The sequence below is a fragment of the Eurosta solidaginis genome, chromosome 1 (assembly GCF_040869045.1).
Source record: "Eurosta solidaginis isolate ZX-2024a chromosome 1, ASM4086904v1, whole genome shotgun sequence".
Lineage (NCBI taxonomy): Eukaryota > Metazoa > Arthropoda > Insecta > Diptera > Tephritidae > Eurosta > Eurosta solidaginis.
This window is the reverse complement of record NC_090319.1, coordinates 325,489,958-325,512,838: the sequence shown is the minus strand read 5'-3', so window position 1 is coordinate 325,512,838 and position 22,881 is coordinate 325,489,958. Positions and strand designations below refer to the sequence as shown.

Sequence of the window (22,881 nt, the reverse complement as noted above, 5' to 3'; positions counted from 1 at the left end):
TGTATTCGGTGATTCCTGTGCCACTGTGGGCATTTGTGTTATATCCATATTTGTTGTTACATTTGTACCCAGAGCAATGCGTGGCACGGGTCTTACAATATTTTGTCACTTGGCTGTTAAAGCTGTTAATGGCGGTGCAAGTGGTGGGCGTGGCACAAAAGGTTCAGCAGCAGCTGTTAAATTACGAAAATGATTTGCCTGTACATATTGAAATGCTGACGTGCGATCCAAATGCTGGGAGAGACAAAGTTCGCCAAGTGAGTAGAAGCGTCGTTGATCGATGGTTGGAAAGGGAAATGCGTTGAAACGTTGCGGGTAAGGCCTGATTGCTGGCGGTGCATGAGTGGAATTGAAGTGTGGTGCATGCGTGCGTGGGGAATGCGATGCTGGTGCTGTGGTCGAAATATTTGAGAAAGGGAAATGACTTTTTGTATGTGGAATTGGATGCGCATAACCGTGGTTGGATATTGCGGAAGAATTTTTGAAAATATTTAATGATTTAAGATTTTCCAACATCTGATGAGATACTTGATGTTTCTTTAGGTAGGCGTGGCTGTGAAAATATAAAAAATATATTAAAAAATTATTTGTTAGTTTTCTTGTTAATGTATGTATGTGTAAATTATTTAGATATCGAATGGTGAAGGAAACATCGGCCTTTTCGAGAACGCTCTATGTTAGCAAACTGAAAAAGGTCCTTTACCCAAATTTGTATACAGAAAGCACTTTCTTCGATATCTGCATGAAGCTTGTACAGTATATCATTAAGTCTGTTTCGGTTATCGCCGCCACCAACGCGTAGATGTGCACAAATCTTTCGAGCGTCCATGCTTCTGCACCATATAGCAGGATGGGTACGAAAAGTGATTTTAAAGCTTGATTTTCCGAAAGAGGAACTTACTTTTCAATATCCTGCTTTGAAAGAAAAAAAAGCTTGCCAAGTCCTCTCATGGCACGAAAAAAATTACGCTAAGTAAGCTTCTCATCATAACTGGCTTGATGTATGGCACAAAATGGTGGACGGTGTCGAGAGATGATGGCATGGCCCTTGGAGTTTTCGGCGAAAAATTCGGCGGAAGATTTAGCAAACTGTCCGAGATGCCGACGGAAAGAACGTATAATTATGAGCCGTATGCGCTTTATGCCGATATGAATGTGGTGCAATAAGCCGTCGAAGATCCAAGATATTCCTATCGAAACCAACAGTTGAAAGCAGAAGAAGGGATAGACCTACACTGAAGTTGGAGAGAGAGTCGGAGGATTACCCTTGCTGCTCCAGGTTGGCGTCAGATATTTTGAGACAGGAATAGCTAATGTGAATTATTACGCTACAACAAAAATACCCGTAGCAGTAAAGCACCATTAGGTGAAGATGATGTTGGTGCTCATTTGTCAGATAAAGTCGTAACGGATGTGTTTTTAGGTCATACGCATCAATTAACCTTCTTCAAAGCAGTTATTTCACAGGGAGCAGTGGTTTATACTGCATTGGAAGCAGAGGTAGAGGGCGGCCCCACTCCGCTGGAAGGACCAGGTGAAAAACGATATAAACTCCCTTGGTGTGACCAATTGGCGCCGGTTGGCAGAGAGAAAAAGCAACTGACACGCTTTGTTGGACGGTCATAATCGTTTAAACGGTTGAGCGCCAATTAAGTAAGTCTTGCCGTAGTACTATTTGAGTTTATTGACTTGATCGCCGTCTGAATATCAATATATATAGCATCTTCTTATTTCTGGATAGATACAATAAACGGCAGACCGGACCCCTTCCGTTACGTTAATTTTATAATATGTTCTGCCATTTCCGCAACCTTGCTTCAACCTTCCTTCGCTATTGCGGCCTTGAGATGTCTTTCGAAGTCCAGGTGCGGTAGTGGTGTGAGTACATTCGTAAAACATGACAATTCATGATTCCTATCAAACCACATGCTTTCTCGTCTATAATTAAGCTGCAGCGAGAGACCTTGAGATCTCAGAACGTTCATTGCCCTTACAGTATGTTCATTGGTTTCCTTCATAAGAACGCCTAATGGTAGTCGTAACTCTGCACGACTCTCTATCTAGTTTATATCTATTTCTGAGCCTTTTCTGTGCATCTTATCTACAATTTTCTTTTCTTCGATAGTGTTGTAACCAGGCACCTAGAAGAGGGAGACATTCAAATGTTCTATGGGCACGAACGAGACTCGACAGTTCCTTAAAACATTCCATTTAGTTAAATTAGATTCTTATGTAGCCTGTGTTTCATTATAGATCGTTATGCTGGTCACTGTAGTCGAACCCTGCTGGAAAAATACGATCGAGGCTTTGAGGAAATTGCAGTGATTAAGTCGATAAAATTGCCTGTCCTGCAGGGCCTTCGAGTAAAACCCTGAACAATTCCTTCTTGCTGCTAGCTTAGCTGCTGGCCTAAGTCAGATTATATCCCGTGGCTAATAAGTAGTACTTTTTTCGACTCTTTTTCTACTGAAAATGGATACTATCGATTCAACCTTCAGCTTCTCGGCGCTCTCCCCAAAATTTTGTAGTGGCCCTACCAGTTTGGCGTTTAATATCTCGTGATGGCTCATTATTGCTATTTGCATTTATTTTCTACAAGCTTTGAAAATTCCAAACTAATATAATTTGACATAAAGGGTTTCCCTGATTTTAAAGCTTTTGTATTAAGGTTAGGTTAGGTTGAACTGGCTGGTCCATGATGACCTCACATAGATTGATTGAGTCCGTTACCAGAAGTTTGTTTTAACGACCAAACTGAAAAACCCTATCAAAAACCAGGACCTATGTTATAAACTAACTCCGCCCTCTTGGCAAATATTAGAAGTTTCCTATGACTTAAGCCACTTGCTGCTTCTAGATCTGACAGCTTACGGAGCTCCTAAAGTCTATGCTGAACTAAAAGCTTTAGGTCTAATTGGGACGTCTGCGGAGCAAGCTTCAAGGGATGCGCCCTTTTTAGCTAGTTCGTCCGCTTTTTCATTCCCATCTATGCTCATATGCCCTGGGACCCAATATAGATGTATGCTGCTCCCTGTCCCGATTCTCTCCAGAGACTGCTTACACTCTAACACGCATTTAGATGTTGTGCTATGCGTGATTATTGCCTTAATTGCTGCTTGACTGTCAATATAAAAGTTAACACGGTTGCAGCTTAAGCTATTTTCTTCCAGGGTTTCTACTGTTTTGGATACGGCTAATCCGTAATCCGTCAGCCTGTAGGATCTGCTTATTTCCGGATCAGCACAGTATACCGCAGACGCTAGTCCTTCCACTACTTTGGAACCATCTGTGTACACATGTATCGCCTCGTCCGCCATTTGCGCACTCTTGCGCCAACCATCCACCTCTATTGTGGCCTTAAGATCTCCCACGAAGCGCAGATAGGGAATCAGGTAGTATGTTCGTCTTGTGATTGATGACGCTATACTACTATGGCCATATGGTCGGCGCTCTAGCTACCCCAAGGCACCGAGCCTGGTTGCGGTTGTTAATACTATGTTCTCTGCTATCAGGTCTACAGGTGGAATGTGCAGAATGGCATACAGTGCAGCCGTCGGGGTTGTTTTCAGGGCTCCCGTAATGCTAAGCATCGATAGTCTGCATACCCCCTCTAATTTTTTGAGGTATGTTGTTTTTTGTGTGGCTTTCCACCAAACAAGAACTCTATAGTATAGAATAGGGCTTACAATCGCTGTAAAAACTCAATGAGAAAGAGAGGGCGATAAGCCCCACGTACGCCCCAGCATTCTTTTACATGCATAGAGTGCCGTTGAGGCCTTCTTGACCCTCTCCTCCACGTTGAGCTTCCATAACAGCTTACTGTCTAGGATGATCCCTAGATATTTTGTGCAAGGTTTCTCCTGTAAGGTCACCCCTCCTTTATATTAAAAAATCTGTAAAAAATATTGGATTGGCACATCAAAGGTATCCGGTCTATATCAAAGCACAGGAGCCTTTGAAAACACATCCTTCATAAGTCTACATACATCCATACATACGAAAATATCTTGAATCTTTTTTTTTTCGTTTTTTACAGTGTACTTACCGACGAAAATGTTTGCCACACTGCTGACATGGATAAATGCCCTCTGGGCCCTCTTCGGTTGCATTGCCCTTATCATGCGATAAACTTTGTACCGCTCTTTGCTCCATCAAATGACGTTTCTTACTTTGTCCACTGCTGGCCATCAGTTCAGACTTGGGCTTATGCCAACGACGATGTGAAGCCAAATTAGCGGGACAATTGAAGACCTAAGACAACAACGAAATTAAATAAAACCCAATGCTAAAAATATTCACATAGCGCAATAGTATCATCAAGTTTTTCTTTCTCCCACATTCAACACTAACCTTCTCACACTCCGAGCATTTGTATTCAATGTGCACAATACGCGGACAACGATGTTGCGCCAATTGGAATGCGTCATCATACAGAGTCCGACACAGCTGGCACAAATAAGCGCCAATTTTGTTGTCGATACTTGCCAAAATCGCCTTAGCTTCTTCGGTGATTTCGACTACATTGAAAGCCGGATCAATGTCACCTTTACGCACCACCAGCTCTTCGTCGTCGCGTAGCTTGCGTATGATGGTGCCTGAGACAGGACTTATAGTTTCTTCATCGAGCGCCAGCTGATGCTTGCGTAATTTCATGCGTTTCCTTTCTGCTTTATGTGTGCGTTGTTGTTGGTGTTGTTGTTGTGGGTGATTATGTTCATGAAACGGTCTACCAAAACTATTTACTTTCATTGTTGATTTTTCCGCATTTGTTATGCTACTGTGCTGCCTTAAATCAGCCTCACTTTGTTGACCGCCAGCAGCTTGCGGGGCATTCGTTTGTTTGTGTGTCGTAGCATCGCCACCAGCAGCGTTCGCATCATTCTTTGGTAGCGCAAAATCTCTTTCAAATAATTTAGCCAACCCATCAATAGCGCGATGATGCAGCTCAATATTGTCGTAGGTAAGTTTGTTGCGCGTCAAAACTTTGCCGGACTTTTCCAACTCTTCCTCCAATGCGTGACTCTGCAGTCGTTGCGTTAAATTGACGCTATTGAGCGGATTTAAGTCATCATCGTCGTTACTTAAGATGTCTACATATTCTTCCTCCTCATCGTCCGCTTCGAGCTCACCATCATTCACACTAATGCTCGATTTTTTCTTGCCGTTCTCATTACTGCTAGCATCTGCGTAGGTGTTTAGTCTGTAATCAGAATGCCGCTCCGAGCCCCTTGTGTCGTCATATTCATCGACTTCGTCAACATCAACAGCATCACCATCCCTACAAACATAACCGTCATCATCGTCGATATCCTCTGTATAACCGTGTGAACTGACAAGTGTTTCCTCCTCCCCCTCCTCTTCCTCATCCTCGTCCTCGGTCAACACAATTGTTTCTTCGTCCACGCATATAATAGGCAATTGGCTTTGTTGTGGCGTTTGTTGTATAAGATGTTGTTCCACTAGCTGCTGGTCTTGCATTGTTGTTTCATGTTGTGCAGGGGAGGTTCGCATTGCGGTTACTTGACTTTCTGGAATTTCTTCATAGTTGTTTATTATTTTGTGTAAATTGTTTTTAGTATATCCGCTGGACTCAGCATGTTGCATCGTCAAAGCGTCCACAAGTCGACAATCATAGTGTACCGTTAGCTGAGGTGGGTAATTGCTAACAGCAGTGACCGTTGTTGTGTGCGTGGTTGTAGAGGTCGTTGATGACAACGGCATTAACGGCGTTAGTTGATTTTGCTGAGTTGCTGCTGCTACCATGGCATGCGGTCGCCAAAGGTAATTCTCGTCTGACATTAATCTTTGTCGCTTTCGTGGTGGTGAGGGTGTTGAGGGTGGCGTTATCGGTATTAGATTTGAGGCGCGTAATGATAAGTCAAGTGGCGAGAACAATGTTGCAATGGATCGTCCAAATTGTGGAAATGTTTCATTGATGGCTGGTAGAATTCTACATTCTGTATATTGTTCGTTCATCATGTTTTATTTATTTTTTCTTTGCCTTACAGTACCTAAGGAAATTTGAAGGAATTAAAGTATATTTTATTGAGAGTGGTCTTTTAAAAGCTTGTACTATTTGCATTAAACGGCGACCCTTGCAAACCCATGACAACTGACCACCTTCTAATATTCGTTTCGATTAAGGGACCTGTTGATTACGCAAATTCCGCAGTTATGTCAACTTCAATAAGGCTGTCTGGTTAAGCTTTCGAAATTCACAGAGATCTTCTTCTGAGCTTTCTCCCAGATGGTCTAACTACAAGAATTCTGAATCAAGCACTTTAATATGATAATTACAAAACTAGTATAACAACAAAAGTGGCTTCACATTATGAAAAAAAACTCGGAAAATATTAAACGCTTTCTAGAACCAACGAAATTGCAGCCTACATATCTGATAATCCTACCGCCCCTAGGAGCTAGAGCCTAGACTTCGCAAGCGCAGCACAGAAACCCGAAATGTGCTCAACCGTGTTTCATCTCATACTGAAGTGACCTTTTTTTATAAGCATATGCCAGCAGAAGACAATGCCCTGCTAGAAAGGTAGTCAATATTGTAGAACTTGAATAAGGTATTAGAGATTCTGCAGCCTCTCGCATGAATCCAAGTTTTTCAATTCCCTTGTTATCCTTCCCATGCAATTTAGAATGTCTGTTGTATATGCTTCGAGTGCCGCATCCTTTTATTTTCACATCTTATTGGTCTTTTTATACCCGCAAAGCAATATAAGTGTACACTGCGCTTAGACGGAACTCTTTTTAAGATCGATTGCATTACCGGGCACTTCTAGTTTCAACGCTAGTGCTTAGATTTCCGCCTGAAAGACAGCCTGCAAGATCTGCTTAATTCAGGATCGTCATAGTACACAAGAGATCCCTTCCGCTAATGGAACCTTCGATTTACACATGTATCGTATATCCCTTGATTCTGCACCCTTGCGAAAACCTTCCATCGCTACTGAGGCTCAAATATCTCTTTCGAAGCTCAGGAACGGCGCCAGTTAGCCTGTTAGTCTTGCGTTATATGACGCTATACCACTATCACCATACTTCCTACACTCGCCACAGGGAGGGACCCAGATCATTATCATTAATTGGCGCTTCACCGCCTAAGCGGTTTTAGCCATTTCGTAACATGTCACGCCAACTTTTCCTGTTTCGCGATAACTGACGCCAATCGGGAGCACCAAGTGAGGTCCAAACTTCCTCTGCCACCTCATTGGAGGTCTCCTCCTTCCTCTGCTTCCAAACTACACTGTCAACTGAAATACTTTCTTCTACTTCTATTCGCATAACATGACCTAGCCTGCGAAGTCTTTGGGTTTTTATTAGCTGCACTATCGCTGATACAGCCTTTCATTATAACTCCTCCGATATTCGCCTTTGGAATCACGGCTGGGACCATGAATCTTCCGAAGAACTTTTCTCTTGAACACTCCAAGAGCCATGTCATATTCTCTCGACACCGTCCATGATTCTGAGCCATACATCAGGACAGGTGTGATGAGCGACTTATAGAGCCTGATTTTTGTTCGTCGAAAGAGGTTTTTACTTTTCAATTGCCCGCTCAGTCGAAAGTCCAAATAGTCCAAAGTAGCGCTTGTTGACAAGAGTTATTCTCCGCATGGTATGACCCTCATAGAGATTGATTAATATTGGTGACAAGAAATGGAAGCAACAGTTACCTCTATTATATTTTGAGCTTTTAAACTTTGTGAAACTCGACTTTGCCGCGGACCAAGTTTACATCCACAGCAAAAACATCTAACAAACTGTTGACACTGCAAGTTTCTTAAAACTTCCAATTTAGGAGACAGTCAAGGCCCACACCTAAGAATAGTGACTCATAACCCGCACTCACCTCCTCCTCTACTTTACTTGAGATATTCTAAATAAACAAAAAATTATATGGCATGAACAAATTAACGACAGTCAAGTTAGTATCTGGATGTGCTCTTACTAGACCTTTCCGTCTTGCATATTTTACATGTTAGGTAGCCAGAGCAATTTATAGCTCCTACAACCCCATTGCCAACTTCACCTGTGGTGAAGTTTGTTTATGTTTCAATCGAGGCTCTGCCAACTCCAAGGAAGGAGGGGGTTGAATGACAAAACGAGGTCATATCTTAATGGTGCTATTTTCCGTACCTATATCCGGCGAAGGGGGGGGGGGGGGGGGGGGGGGAGCCGTGTGTAAAAGTCTACGTAAGTGAAGAAAGCTTCTGATCTAACCAGGAAATGGCAAGGGTCATTCTTTTGGATTCGGTACTTCACTACTTCCGGTCGCTTGCGGCCAAGTATCATCTGGGCAGCCACTGCACATCCGTTTGTTGTTGAGCTAATGAGAGAAGGCAATATTCTAGCTAACCTCTCCATCGTAATCGATTTAAAAGCTAGCTGGGGGACTTAATCAGCAGCTTTTTATCTCCGTAAGCTGTACCATAAATTCCTCATTCCCGCTGAGCGGGTTGTCAACAGGGCTTAGGACCCGCAACATAAAATCAGACTTCGATGAAAATACCAATCAAGCTTCGGATAAAGAAAACCCCCTTTTTTGATGACGACTTCGGTAAACGGTTAAATGAGGCTTACTATTTCAGGAGATGCTCCTGAAATGTCCGTTTCCTTAATGGGATTGGTGCCGATGTCCTGCTGGTTGATGTCCTCGTAAAAGCACAAGCCATGCGATGAACAGAGCATGAAAAGAGACAATTAAAAATGTATGGTCTGTGGCAGATCAGTTACCCCGGTGCTCGAAACATAGTCAAAGCCGGCACTAGGTTTCAGCATAAAGATATACGTCAAGCTACATGTCTGGTCCCTAATCGAAATACATGTAACCAGATCGACCACGTTGTGATAGCTGAACGGCATGCCTCCAGAGCTTTAGACGTACGCACGATTCGAAGACCTAACATAGACGGTATCACTATAAGGTTGCGCGCCCGCCTGCACGCGGCTAAAACCAAGGAACAAAAAATAGAAGGAAAGCTAGAAGTCGAACGGCTGCAATCGCAGCAGCCAACTTCCAATGACTTCGCAACTCGACTCTCGCACCTGCTCTATGCGAACACAACTCAAGCAGATGGAATCAGGAGTAATGGGAGCATATCTTTAAAGCATTCCGTACTACCACCGAGGAAAAAACTGACTACAGACGACCACGGAAAAAGAAATGATACAATGAGGAACGCCGTGTTTCAACGAAAAAAAAGAGGCTGCCTACAGCGCGACGCTAAAAGCGAAGGCAACAAGAAGAGTGTGTGAAGAGGGAATCAAAACGTCTTTACAGGAAAAAAAAAGCAGAGGCAGAAAGGCGTGAGTGCGAAGAGCTTAAGCTTGATAGCTATCAGGAATAACGCCCGCAAATTTTACCAAAAAACTGGTGGCATACAGAATGTTTCAAGACCGTAGCAAACTCCTGTAAAAACGAAAACGGTGACCTCTTAACCACCTCCCGAAGGTGCTTAGAATATGTGGGGAGCACTTTCCTGTGCTCCTCAATGGAGAAACCGTTGACATGCACAGGGAAGGTGATGAACCCGAGCCCGCGATCGATAAATAAAAATAAATGTAAGGCGCGATAACCTCCGAAGAGATCTAAGGCCGATCTTCTCTTCCAATTTGCGTCGTGCTCCTCTTGATTTTCCCTACAAATTGGCCGGACGGGACCTACATGTTTTATGCCGACTCCGAACGGCATCTGCAAGGCAGATGAGTTTTCACTGAGACCTTTTTATGGCAGAAATACACCCGGAGCGCTTGCCAAACACTACCGAGAGGCGGCCCCGCTTAGAAAAATTTTCTTCTAATTGAAAAACCTTATTTCTAAAATTTTGATGTTGCTTTGCCCGGGGTGTGAACCTGGGGCATATGGTATGGTAGGCGGAGCACGCTACCATCACACCACGGTGGCCGCAATCGATAATGATGGAATTATTGCCCCCTACTCGATTAGTAAGAGTAGCGATAGCCAGATTTAAAAACAACAAGGCCGTGGGCTCTGATGCACTACTTCCCGAGCTATTCAAATACGGCGGCAAGAAGTTGGTAAGGCACTTGCCCCAACTTATATTGCCAAGTCCGCAAGAAGGGGGTCTCTGCAAACTGCCCCACCTTCGTGGAATCAGCCTTCTTGGTATCGCATACACATAAGGTCCTGTCCGTATGATTTGAACTAAATTGTTCATAAACCCGTTAATGCCTTTTGCTTGACACCCATATTGTGAAAACATATTCATCGATACCCCAGGTACACATTTTTGCCTATAGATATCCTGTAAATGGGTTTAGAAGTCACAATTAAACTTTACCCGTATTAAAGTCCTCATCAGCAGCTTTCATTACATATCCAATATGGCTAAAAACACAGTCGAAAGTTTACCTGGTTCATACATTAGATATTAGGACCTCAGAGACCTAGAGGTTTAAAATATAACTTAAAATTTGGTATACGGCAGTGAAATTTGCACTGAATTCTTTATATTGATTTCTTAGTGATGCGCGAACAAACACACAGGCAGGCACAAATTCTAAATACTCTTGATTTGAGTTTAATGGGTCTAATAATGACACCCCTACACCCCGATCTGGAGAATATGAATCACCGCTCTTGCAAAAAGCCCTACCAAGGATGAAATATTCAAAATAACAGCACTCGGTCGAGTAAAACCGGCACAAATCCGTTTTTATATTAAATTTTACTGGTCATAACTTCCTCATTTAAAAAGCTGTAAACATGAAAGTCTGGAAAGTGTTTCCCTAGTGGTCATGCGTTTGTTGGGTTAATCATAAGGATCGGTGCTTGCAATCACTAAAACAAATTTGTAGTTAAGAACCTGTTCACCTGCTCTCTGAGAGCAATCTTTCAGCTTACATTTCCCATTTACAACATACCATCGGTACAACGTACATACGGTACAATCGAGCCCGAAACCCCCAAAGGTACGATGAGAAAAACCACACCACCTAGGAAAAGAGGTACGGTGCCCCCTGGGCCAAAATAGTACGGCGCAATATACCCGTTATAACTGACTAGTGGGAGCATATTTCTCGGCACCTACCGCCACTGCGGGTAATATAGGGTTCCACATAATTCAGGAAAAAAACACGTTAATGGCGGTTTGAGCTACGGTATTTTTATACTCAGTTGAGCAGAGCTCACAGAGTATATTAAGTTTGATTGGATAACGGTTGGTTGTACATATATAAAGGAATCGAGATAGATATAGACTTCCATATATCAAAATAATCAGGATCGAAAAAAAATTTGATTGAGCCATGTCCGTCCGTCCGTCCGTCCGTTAACACGATAACTTGAGTAAATTTAGAGGTATCTTGATGAAATTTGGTATGTAGGTTCCTGAGCACTCATCTCAGATCGCTATTTAAAATGAACGATATCGGACTATAACCACGCCCACTTTTTCGATATCGAAAATTTCGAAAAACCGAAAAAGTGCGATAACTCATTACAAAAGACAGATAAAGCGACGAAACTTGGTAGATGTGTTGAACTTATGACGAAGAATAGAAAATTAGTAAGATTTTGGGAAATGGGCGTGGCACCGCCCACTTTTACAAGAAGGTAATTTAAAAGTTTTGCAAGCTGTAATTTGGCAGTCGTTGAAGATATCATGATGAAATTTGGCAGGAACGTTACTACTATTACTCTATTTGTGCTAAATAAAAATTAGCAAAATTGGATGAAGAACACGCCCACTTTTTAAAAAAAAATTTTTTTAAATTCAAATTTTAACAAAAAATTTAATATCTTTACTGTATATAAGTAAATTAAGTCAAAATTCAACTCCAGTAATGATATGATGCAACAAAATACAAAAATAAAAGAAAATTTCAAAATGGGCGTGGCTCCGCCCATTTTCATTTAGTTTGTCTAGAATACTTTTATTGCCATAAGTCGAACAAAAATTTACCAATCCTTCTCAAATTTGGTAGGAGCATAGATTCTATGACGGTAACTGTTCTCTGTGAAAATGGGCGAAATCGGTGGAAGCCACGCCCAGTTTTTATACACAGTCCACCGTCTGTCCTTCCGCTCGGCCATTAACACAATAACTTGAGCAAAATCCGATATATCTTTACTAAACTTAGCCCACGTACTTACCTGAGCTCACTTTTTCTTGGTATAAAAAATGGGCGAAATCTGACCATAACCACGCCCACTTTATCGATATCGAAAATTACGAAAAATGAAAAAAATGCCATAATTCTATACCAAACACGAAAAAAGGGATGAAACATGGTAACTGGATTGGTTTATTGACGCAAAATATAACTTTGGAAAAACCTTTGTAAAATGGGTGTGACACCTACCATATTAAGTAGAAGAAAATGAAAAAGTTCTACAAGGCGAAATCAACAGCCCTTGGAATCTTGGCAGGAATACTGTTAGTGGTATTGCATATATAAATAAATTAGCAGTACCCGACAGATGATTTTCTGGATCACCTGGTCCACATTTTGGTCGATATCGCGAGAACGCCTTCACATATACATCTAAGGGCCACTCGCTTTTAAAACCCTCATTAATACCTTTAATTTGATATCCATATCGTACAAAAACATACCAGAGTCACCCCTGTCCCACCCTAATGGCGATATCTCGAAAAGGCGTCCACCTATAGACCTAATGCCCCCTCCCTCTTAAAATGCTCAGTAACACCTTTCGTTTGATACCCATATCGTACAAACATTCTAGAGTCACCCCTGGCCCACCCTAATGGCGATATCTCGAAAAGGCGTCCACCTATAGACCTAGTGTCCATTCCCTCTTAAAATGCTCAGTAACACCTTTCGTTTGATACCCATATCGTACAAACATTCTAGAGTCACCCCTGGCCCACCCTAATGGCGATATCTCGAAAAGGCGTCCACCTATAGACCTAATGCCCACTCCCTCTTAAAATGCTCAGTAACAGCTTTCGTTTGATACCCATATCGTACAAACATTGTAGAGTCACACCTGGCCCACCCTAATGGCGATATTTCGAAAAGGCGTCCACCTATAGAACTAAGGATTACTCCCTTTTAAAATACTCATTACCACCTTTCATTTGATACCCATATCGTACAAACACATTCTAGAGTCACCCTGGCCCACCCTAATGGCGATATCTCGAAAAGGCGTCCACCTATAGACCTAATGTCCACTCCCTCTTAAAATGCTCATTAACACCTTTCGTTTGATACCCATATCGTACAAACATTCTAGAGTCACCCCTGGCCCACCCTAATGGCGATATCTCGAAAAGGCGTCCACCTATAGACCTAATGTCCACTCCCTCTTAAAATGCTCAGTAACACCTTTCGTTTGATACCCATATCGTACAAACATTCTAGAGTCACCCCTGTCCCACCCTAATGGCGATATCTCGAAAAGGCGTCCACCTATAGACCTAATGCCCACTCCCTCTTAAAATGCTCAGTAACACCTTTCGTTTGATACCCATATCGTACAAACATTCTACAGTCACACCTGGCCCACCCTAATGGCGATATCTCGAAAAGGCGTCCACCTATAGACCTAATGTCCACTCCCTCTTAAAATGCTCAGTAACACCTTTCGTTTGATACCCATATCGTACAAACATTCTAGAGTCACCCCTGTCCCACCCTAATGGCGATATCTCGAAAAGGCGTCCACCTATAGACCTAATGCCCACTCCCTCTTAAAATGCTCAGTAACACCTTTCGTTTGATACCCATATCGTACAAACATTCTAGAGTCACACCTGGCCCACCCTAATGGCGATATCTCGAAAAGGCGTCCACCTATAGAACTAAGGATTACTCCCTTTTAAAATACTCATTACCACCTTTCATTTGATACCCATATCGTACAAACACATTCTAGAGTCACCCTGGCCCACCCTAATGGCGATATCTCGAAAAGGCGTCCACCTATAGACCTAATGCCCACTCCCTCTTAAAATGCTCAGTAACACCTTTCGTTTGATACCCATACCGTACAAACATTCTAGAGTCACCCTTGGTCCAGCTTTATGGCGATATCTCGAAAAGGCGTCCACCTATAGAACTAAGGATTACTCCCTTTTAAAATACTCATTACCACCTTTCATTTGATACCCATATCGTACAAACACATTCTAGAGTCACCCTGGCCCACCCTAATGGCGATATCTCGAAAAGGCGTCCACCTATAGACCTAATACCCACTCCCTCTTAAAATGCTCAGTAACACCTTTCGTTTGATACCCATATAGTACAAACATTCTAGAGTCACCCTTGGTCCACCTTTATGGCGATATCTCGAAAAGGCGTCCACCTATAGAACTAAGGATTACTCCCTTTTAAAATACTCCTTACCACCTTTCATTTGATACCCATATCGTACAAACACATTCTAGAGTCACCCCTGGCCCACCCTAATGGCGATATCTCGAAAAGGCGTCCACCTATAGACCTAATGCCCACTCCCTCTTAAAATGCTCAGTAACACCTTTCGTTTGATACCCATATCGTACAAACATTCTAGAGTCACCCCTGGCCCACCCTAATGGCGATATCTCGAAAGGGCGTCCACCTATAGACCTAATGCCCACTCCCTCTTAAAATGCTCAGTAACACCTTTCGTTTGATGCACATATCGTACAGACACCCCTGGTCCACCTTTATGGCGATATCTCGAAACGGCGTCCACCTATGGAACTAAGGATCACTCCTTTTCAAAATACTCATTAACAGCTTTCATTTGATACCCATATCGTACAAACACATTATAGGATCACCCCTGGTCCACCTTAATGGGGACATCTCGAAAAGGCGTCCACCGATAGACCTAAGGCCCACTCCCTCTTAAAATGCTCAGTAACACCTTTCATTTGATACCCATATCGTACAAACAAATTCTAGAGTCAGCCCTGGTCTACCTTTATGGCGATATCCCTAAATGGCGTTCATCCATAGAACTATGGCCTACTCTCTCTTAAAATACTCTTTAATACCTTTCATTTGATACACATGTTATACAACCACATTCCAGGGTTACCCCAGATTGATTTTCCTTATTTTGTCTCCATAGCTCTCAACTGAGTATGTTATGTTCGGTTACACCCGAACTTAGCCTTCCTTACTTGTTTTTTTTTTAATTCGACAGAGCATAAATAATGCAATTCCATTCCACTCTTCCCTATATATGTATATGTATTAAGATGCTGATGATATCGATACGAGTTGACTCGTACCTTTTACTCTTTGTTTGAATTGCATGGCCGGTGGTCCATCGTTTCCCGACATCGAGATATTGATATTTTCCTTTCGTAACATATAGCCGGCTGGTGGAATATGTATTCCGTCCGTTGTTGTTGTTGTTGTTGTTGTAGCGATAAGGTGGCTCCCCGAAGACTTTGGGGAATGTTATCGATGTGATGGTCCTTTGCCGGATACAGATCCGGTACGCTCCGGTAACACAGCACTATTAAGGTGCTAGCCCGACCATCTCGGGAATGATTTATGTGGCCACATTAAACCCTCAGGCCATATCTCCCTCCCCACCACCAAGTTCCATGAGAAGGTTGGGGTCGCCAGAGCCTCGTCTGTTAGTGAAACAGGATTCACTGCGGATAGGTGAGGTTGACAATTGGGTTTGGAGAAGCTATATATTGCGCTGGCAACCTGAAAAGGTTGCGCTACACAACCCCTTGAATCTGGTATTTTAGTCGCCTCTTACGACAGGCATACCTACCGCGGGTATATTCTGACCCCCTAACCCGCTGGGGGTTATTCCGTCCGTTGTCAGTCATTATGTACGACGTTCGTCATTTCCCTTATTATCTATTAATTGGGTGAAGTATTCATTTCAGGTCACCATTATCGTTCATGGAGGAATTTTCCCGGCTCTTAAAACCACCACAGGTATTTCCCAGGGTACAAATTATTAAATCCAAGAATATGCAATTTTTAAAATTCGAATACAAAATGAGTTCCGAGGAAATGGTATGCGGCAAATTGATTCACTATATTTTGGTTTTAAAAACTAGGACTAGAATTAAAAACTAGGACTAGAAACACATCCGCCAAATATTTCTTTAAACAAGTAAGGCAGCAATTAAGCTAGATCCTAGACAACTTCTAGTGTACGCCAAGAGGACGTAGTGATTCTATAACATAAGTCCTGGTACCCTATTGGAATTCTTCCTTCTTCCTTTTTCTTGGTCGTCAAACAAATTCTGGTAACACTATGAACATATTCAGTCTATGTGAGATCTTTATTGACCGGACAATTCAACCTAGCATAAGGGTGTCTAAGTTAGGGTGTAACCGAACATTATATACTCAGCGTGAATTTCAATTGTAGAGTTCATTTCAGGTAAATTGCTTTTTGGAATTTTGTTACGAGGGACTTATTTTTTTTTTATTTTTTTTTTTTTGAGGCTTTAGAAATGTTGTGTACTTGGTAAGTGAAATATCATTGATACAAAAGTATTTTCGCTAAAATATATGTAGCTTATTATTCTAGTCGACGACTTTTTTAAACATATTTTATATAAAAAAGGGGCGTGGTCCTTAGCCGATCCCGTTCATTTGCACCAGAAACATTTACTGCTTTAAGGAAAATATGTGCACCCAATGTTATTACGATCCGTTAATTTCTCTTCGAGTTACGGCTCCTGAAACATAGAAAATTGTTGGTCTTAAAAAGGGCGGTGCCACGCCCTTTTTTCAAAAATTTTAATTTTTTCTTTTTCTTGTAATAATTCCACTTGGGAAATGAAACACCGCTGATATAAAACTAAAAAAAATCTTTTATATAATAGTGGGCGATTTCGTTCATTTTTCTTCGAAACATTCTCTATAATAAAGGCAACCTCTCTGAAGAATTTTTTTTATGATAGGTTTAGCGGTTTTTGATTTATGATTAATTATATTTGTAAAATTTACTTTATCACAAATGGGCGGTGCCACGCCCATTTAAAATTTTTTTTTAATTTTCATCAATAAGCTCAATACCAGTTCACATATCAAATTTCAACATTCTAGGTGTATTATTTACTAAATAATCAGGTTTTTCGTATTTTCCACAAAGTTGTATATGTAAAAAGTGGGCGTGGTTATCATCAGATTTCGCTAATTTTAAATAGCGATACGAGATGAGTGCCAAATACATACAAAATTTCAATAAGATATCTCTATACTTACTAAAGTTAACGGACAGACGGACGGACATGGCCTCATCATCCATCATTTTTTTCATTCTGAGCATTTTGATATAAGGAAGTCTATATTCATCTCGATCAACCTTTAAGTTACCAAAGTTAATATACTCTGTATGCAAAGAAGCTGAGTATAAAAATACAGCATTTTTCATCTAATAACCTACAGAAAATTTTAAATCGAAAATCGATAAATTTTTTATTCTATATTTTGACTTGCTGCGCTGCTTCTCCTATATTCTGGTTTTTTTCGCATTAAAGACAGGTCGGGCGGACGTTTCTTTGAAATATGAAGACAATTTTGAAATAAACTTCTAATCCACGCTACCATCCTACGGAGCTCTTTTGTTATAGTTCTGATCCCAATTAAAATATGGTCATAAGGGCAATCGAAAGTTTCCTAATCTTATTTGAAGTGATCATTTGAAGTGATCATAAAGTCTATTGACCGGTGATTTTATGTCTTCTGATCGGCCATCCCGCTTCCTCCAAACCTCGGCGGCAGCTTTAAAAACTTCCGGCTTTTATCCCCACAACTACCGTTCCGATGCATACAAACAATTTTACAAAATTTTCTAATTTTTGCAAAACAAGTTTGAACAGGAGATAAAAAAGTATCAAGACGAACGGATATTCAGCTTTCAAAATGGGTGTCATGCATTTGAGGTCAGTTAATTTACGAAACCGAGCTTAAATTTATTTTTGGAATATAGTTAGATATGATAATTTGATTCGCAGACGATCTTTCAGTCTTAATAGGAATGCTTGTTAAAAAAATTTTTTATCATATAATAGTTGTTCGTTTTTTGGTGATAATAATGTTATTACTGTATCATTGCTTTCGAATTATAAAAATTCCAGAACATTTTTCACTTCAAATAAACTCAATAATTTTTGTTTGTTGTTGTTTTTTTTTTCTATTTTGTTTTTTGAGTTTACTGACTATTTTAAGTAACTCTCACAAAAAATTGTTTACGCACTTTCATAATATTTGCCTAATTTTTACTTAGTTCACTTTTAAAATTCCTCTAAACAAAAGTCACATTCATACAATTTTGACAACAATAGTTCTCTACACATATCTATGTAGATTCCTTTTTAGCATTTGCTGACGCACCGTTAGAACCGTTATTTGAGCCATATGCGAGCGACCGTCAAAGTAAACTAAATTCTTTTTATAAATATTCGTTGCCGTTGGGTTACCTGCAGCAATGTTTCCAATTTAAATTTTACAAAAGCGAATAGGCAATGGAAAAGTCAATCTTAGCCTCATAACAGCCACACCCACTAATGCCACCCACTTCAAGGATATTTTCATATTACATACACACGCACATTGGTAGGTCAGTATAAATGCTTGAGAAGTACGTGTCGGCACTCAAATATTGCCATCTCGCTTGCTCGCTTTTGTTGAGTTTTGTGCGGAGGAATCCTTATGCATATGCGAAACCTCCTGCAAAGCAGGGACCGTAATCGCAATGAATGTTATTAAAAAGTTAATTTCATGGTATAACGATAAATAATCTAATTAAATAATTTCGTTAGAAATGAATGAATTTCGAAGTATTAGATCCATTTAGCTTTGAACAAAATAGAAATAGAAACTTTTCTGAAGGACAAAATTTACCAAAACTCCACAATTATCTGTTTAATGAATGTGGGAATAAGTTCGCGATATAATAGGGAAAGTAGGAAAAAGAATAGGAATGAAAAATAAAAAAGAAAATAAGTAGGAACACAATTACGAATACCAATACTAATACGAATATGAATGTGAATACGAATACGAATAGGAATTGGAATGGGAATAGGAATTGGAATAGGAATAGAAATGGGAATGATAATAGGAATATGAATACGAATACGAATAGAAACAGTAAAAGGAATAGGAATAAAAATAGCAATAGTAGTGGGAATACGAATACGTATAGGAATATAAATCGGAATATGAATAGGAATAGAAATAGGAATAGGTATAGGAATAGGAATAAAAATAGGAATAGCAATAGGAATAGGAAAACGAATTGGAATATGAATAAGTATAGGAATATGAATAGGAATAGATATAGGAATAGGAATAAGTATACGAATAGGAATAGGGGTAGAAATACGAATTGGAATAGGAATAGAAAGAGGAATAGGAGTACGAATAGGAATATCAATAAAAATAGAAATTCGAATAGAAATACGAATAGAAATATGAATAGGAATAGGAATAAGAATGGAAATAGGAATACGAATACGAGCACGAATAGGAATAGGAATAGTGTAGCATTATGCGTTATGCCCTCCTATGTAATACATTTGCGGCATTATGCATTATGAACTTCTATGCCAATGCATTTTTTATGAACCTGCCATACACAGTCATAGTGCAGTCGTATTACAATATTGAACCACATAAATTATATTGACCCGACACAGCGGGAAGTCAACATCAATTGAATGCCGAATATGAAACCCATGTCATTTCACACCTTAATAGTTTTGCTCAATTAGTCCCGCCGATCAATGCACGTGCCCATCGGAAGAATTTCTTCAGTAAAATCATTTATTGTCAGACGCTCAAAGTCGAACATTTCTATTTATTAATTTAAATATTTCGATAGGAATAGGAATATGAATAGATATCATCATATCACTCTCGCTGTTTACTGATAAGTCTTATGTCACTAGACTCCAGGTGAACTCAGTGCGCTGCCTTTGATATTGTTTCGGGCTCAATTGACTGTTCTTACCTCTTCATGAAAATTCGTTTTAATGTAGCCTCTCGTATCCTTCGTTGTAACGATTTGCTTTATATGGGTGTTGCTAGAACGGTCTATGCAATGAATGGTCCCCTTAGGAGGGCACTTTCTCAATTTATTCCAATTCCTTGGCATTTGATTTTAGTTTTAGTAAATTTACATTTAAGAACCTGATCATTAGGCACTTGTCATAAAGTTAAGAACATAAAGGACATCAATTGTAATCGGTATTAAAAACAGAAAATAGAAAGAGGAATAGAAGTATGAGTAGAAATAAAAATGGGAATATGAAAACGAATACGACCAGCAACAGAAATAGGAAAAGGAAGGGGAAAGGGAAGATTATAAGATAGGGACGGGACAGGTAGAGTAACTGAAAAGGGATGAATAAGATTAATGGGGAAAAGCATTACCAGATAAGCAAGAAGTTAATTAACCAAAGAGACCGGAAGATATAGAGGCCGATGCATCAAACGGCATTAGGGTATGGTGGCTGTACAACGCCATATAATACTTTATACCCCCCGCTGGTCATACCTTGGTTCTATTCAGAGAACTTTGGCGCTAGGTTGTCGGCAGAAGAGTTTTCGAGAAACATCGTACAATGGTGCGGGGTATCGACAAACTTAAGTCAAAGAAACAAAATGAGGGCACGAGAGGAATGGCGTTAATATTAAAGGGTACGCAAAAATGTTACGAGTTTACAAATAAACCTGCGAAACATTGGACTGGTGTTGACTGTACTCCTCTAGACTCTGGAGCAAAGTTTGTTCATTCCTTGGTGGCGCGTATCATGGCTATCATCTGAAAGAAAGACATCTGCACTCAGAGAGCTTAGATTCGGCGACTGCTACTTGAAGACAAAAAGTGCGATGAGAGCTGCAGTCATGACAGAAAATCACCAACGTATACGCATTTGTGCTGTCTTATATCAGCACGGAAGACCCAGCGATGATGGCCACCGAGAGGGAATAACACCTTCATCTTGATATCCTGTTACAGCGCTGCAGTATACATCAAATCAGGATTAAATCGCAATCAATTTTGATTATATCTCTAAAGAGAGAGGGCTTGGGGCTCATGAGGGGCATACTAACAGGGCATTGCCATCTAGCACGAAATTAGGCCTAGCCTATGGTAGCATACGTACGAAGTGCAGGCTGAAGAAAACCTCCTGTATTAGCCAATTGAACGCCGTTATTTCATAAGTCCTGAACTTTTGAATGGGGTTTTCTGTTTGGTTTGAATGGGGTTTTCTGTTTGGTCGTTAACAAAATTAGACCACAGTGTGGTCACCACACCAACTAAACCTAACTACGTGAGAAAAGGCAGGAGATGCGAGGTTGGGCATTTGCAAATATATCGAAACATTGCACCGAAAGCATTCAAAACAAAAACATTTTTTGTGGTCCCTGCTACCAACACAACCTGTCACACTGTAGCTACTTTGATTTGCAAACTTTACAAGCACTTGTTGCAACAACACCAAGATTACTGAACATCATCCCTCTTGCACGCTAATAAATAATTTAAACACCCTCACCCAATGTAATTCCTTCATACCTACCCCATGGACTTGACTTTTTTCTTTTGCGCATGCCCGGCACCGCCCACAATGATGTACGTGAGCCCCAAACTTTCGAACTGGACTTTTATGACACCGAAGTCCATTGAATTCGGGTTTAAAACTAAAAAAAGAGGCATCAAAACTTCAAAGACATGCTGCTGGATGCCTTGGAGATTGGAGGGAGAGCTTGGCACGCCCCTTTTATTTTAGTCCTATTTTGTACTACCCATGCATAGTTTAACTGTGTAACGAAAGCCAGGCGCATAGAAATGAAAGCAATAGTGGATTCTCTGTATTGGCGCGTGGAACATTGTTGTTGTTATTATTATTCGTGCTCAACAAAGAGAAACGGTAATTGAAATTGATTTACATTTTTATGCAGTCCAACTTTAGTATTGTAGAGCACCGAAGTATCTGCGACATATTGAAAGAGTAAGTATGTATGCATATTGGGTACGAAGTATTGTGGATCTGTTGGTTGAAAGGATGCATTGTCATTGGCTTAATCTGTGGAGTTGCTCTGCCATTTCTCTATTTCTCTTAGTGTAGGGATTTAGTAGGTTGGGTTGAGTTGTGGTCATGGGTAATGGCAAGCTGGGCGTCTTTTGTGGTTTTCGTGTTCGGGGTGTGGGGCAGTAATATTTTTTTTATCCCTGCTGCATGCGTAGAGTTGGAGAAAATTTCAAAATGGTGGAGATCAAAGCCGAATAAAATGATGGCATTGCTTTTTAAGTATTACGGACGATGGCAAATGCCTTTGAGATTAGTTTTTTATGGAATGATGAAAATGCTTTCATTACGTAAAATTATGTGGATTTTTTATTTTGTTGATGATAAGTTTACGGGTTGTGGTTGGTTTGAAATGGAACGCAATATGGAGAAATGATTTTGTTAACTATACTTTTTGAATTAAGATATATTTCCTTGGAAAAGTTCATTAGTTCCTTTTGTTCGTGAATGGATCGTGAAATGTTTCAGATAGAAGTGAGAAGTGACGGCATTGTGTGCAGCAGCTGGCCGATCCATGGGCACCTCACATAGACTGAGTACATATGCTCATAGTGTTACCATAAATTGACTCTGTGCTGAAATCGGAAAGCCCTGTCAAAAGCCAGGACCTACGTTAAGAACTAACTCCGTTCACTTGGCAAAAACCAACACCTTTCTTGGTCTTACTGCTTTTAGATGTGATAGCTGTGACACTTCTTATAGTTGGAGCCTTAGCCTGGCGAGTGCAGGACCCATGCGCCAGAGGTTCTCAATCGTTCCTTGCTGCAACCAGTAATTCTTACATCTGCGAAATAGATTGAAGGTAATCGCGTGCGCAGACGGCGGCGTTAACGCTATATCAGGTCCATTGCCTCTACCTTAG

At 40.7% G+C, this 22,881-nt stretch overlaps 2 protein-coding genes across 2 annotated transcripts in view; one reads left to right on the top strand and one right to left on the bottom strand.

Annotated features, from left to right (window-relative positions):
- Positions 1–22,881, top strand: part of Alp13 (Alkaline phosphatase 13) — a 268,219-nt gene that overhangs the window by 131,151 nt on the left and 114,187 nt on the right. The gene's annotated exons all lie outside the window — the stretch shown is intronic.
- On the bottom strand, positions 47–5,979 carry nerfin-2 (nervous fingers 2). The gene is made up of 3 exons (XM_067784442.1): positions 4,351–5,979; positions 4,046–4,251; positions 47–553 (listed from the first exon to the last, which is right to left on the bottom strand). Exons 1-3 carry the CDS (start codon positions 5,977–5,979, stop codon positions 106–108), a joined length of 2,283 nt encoding a protein of 760 aa, XP_067640543.1. The 3' UTR covers positions 47–105.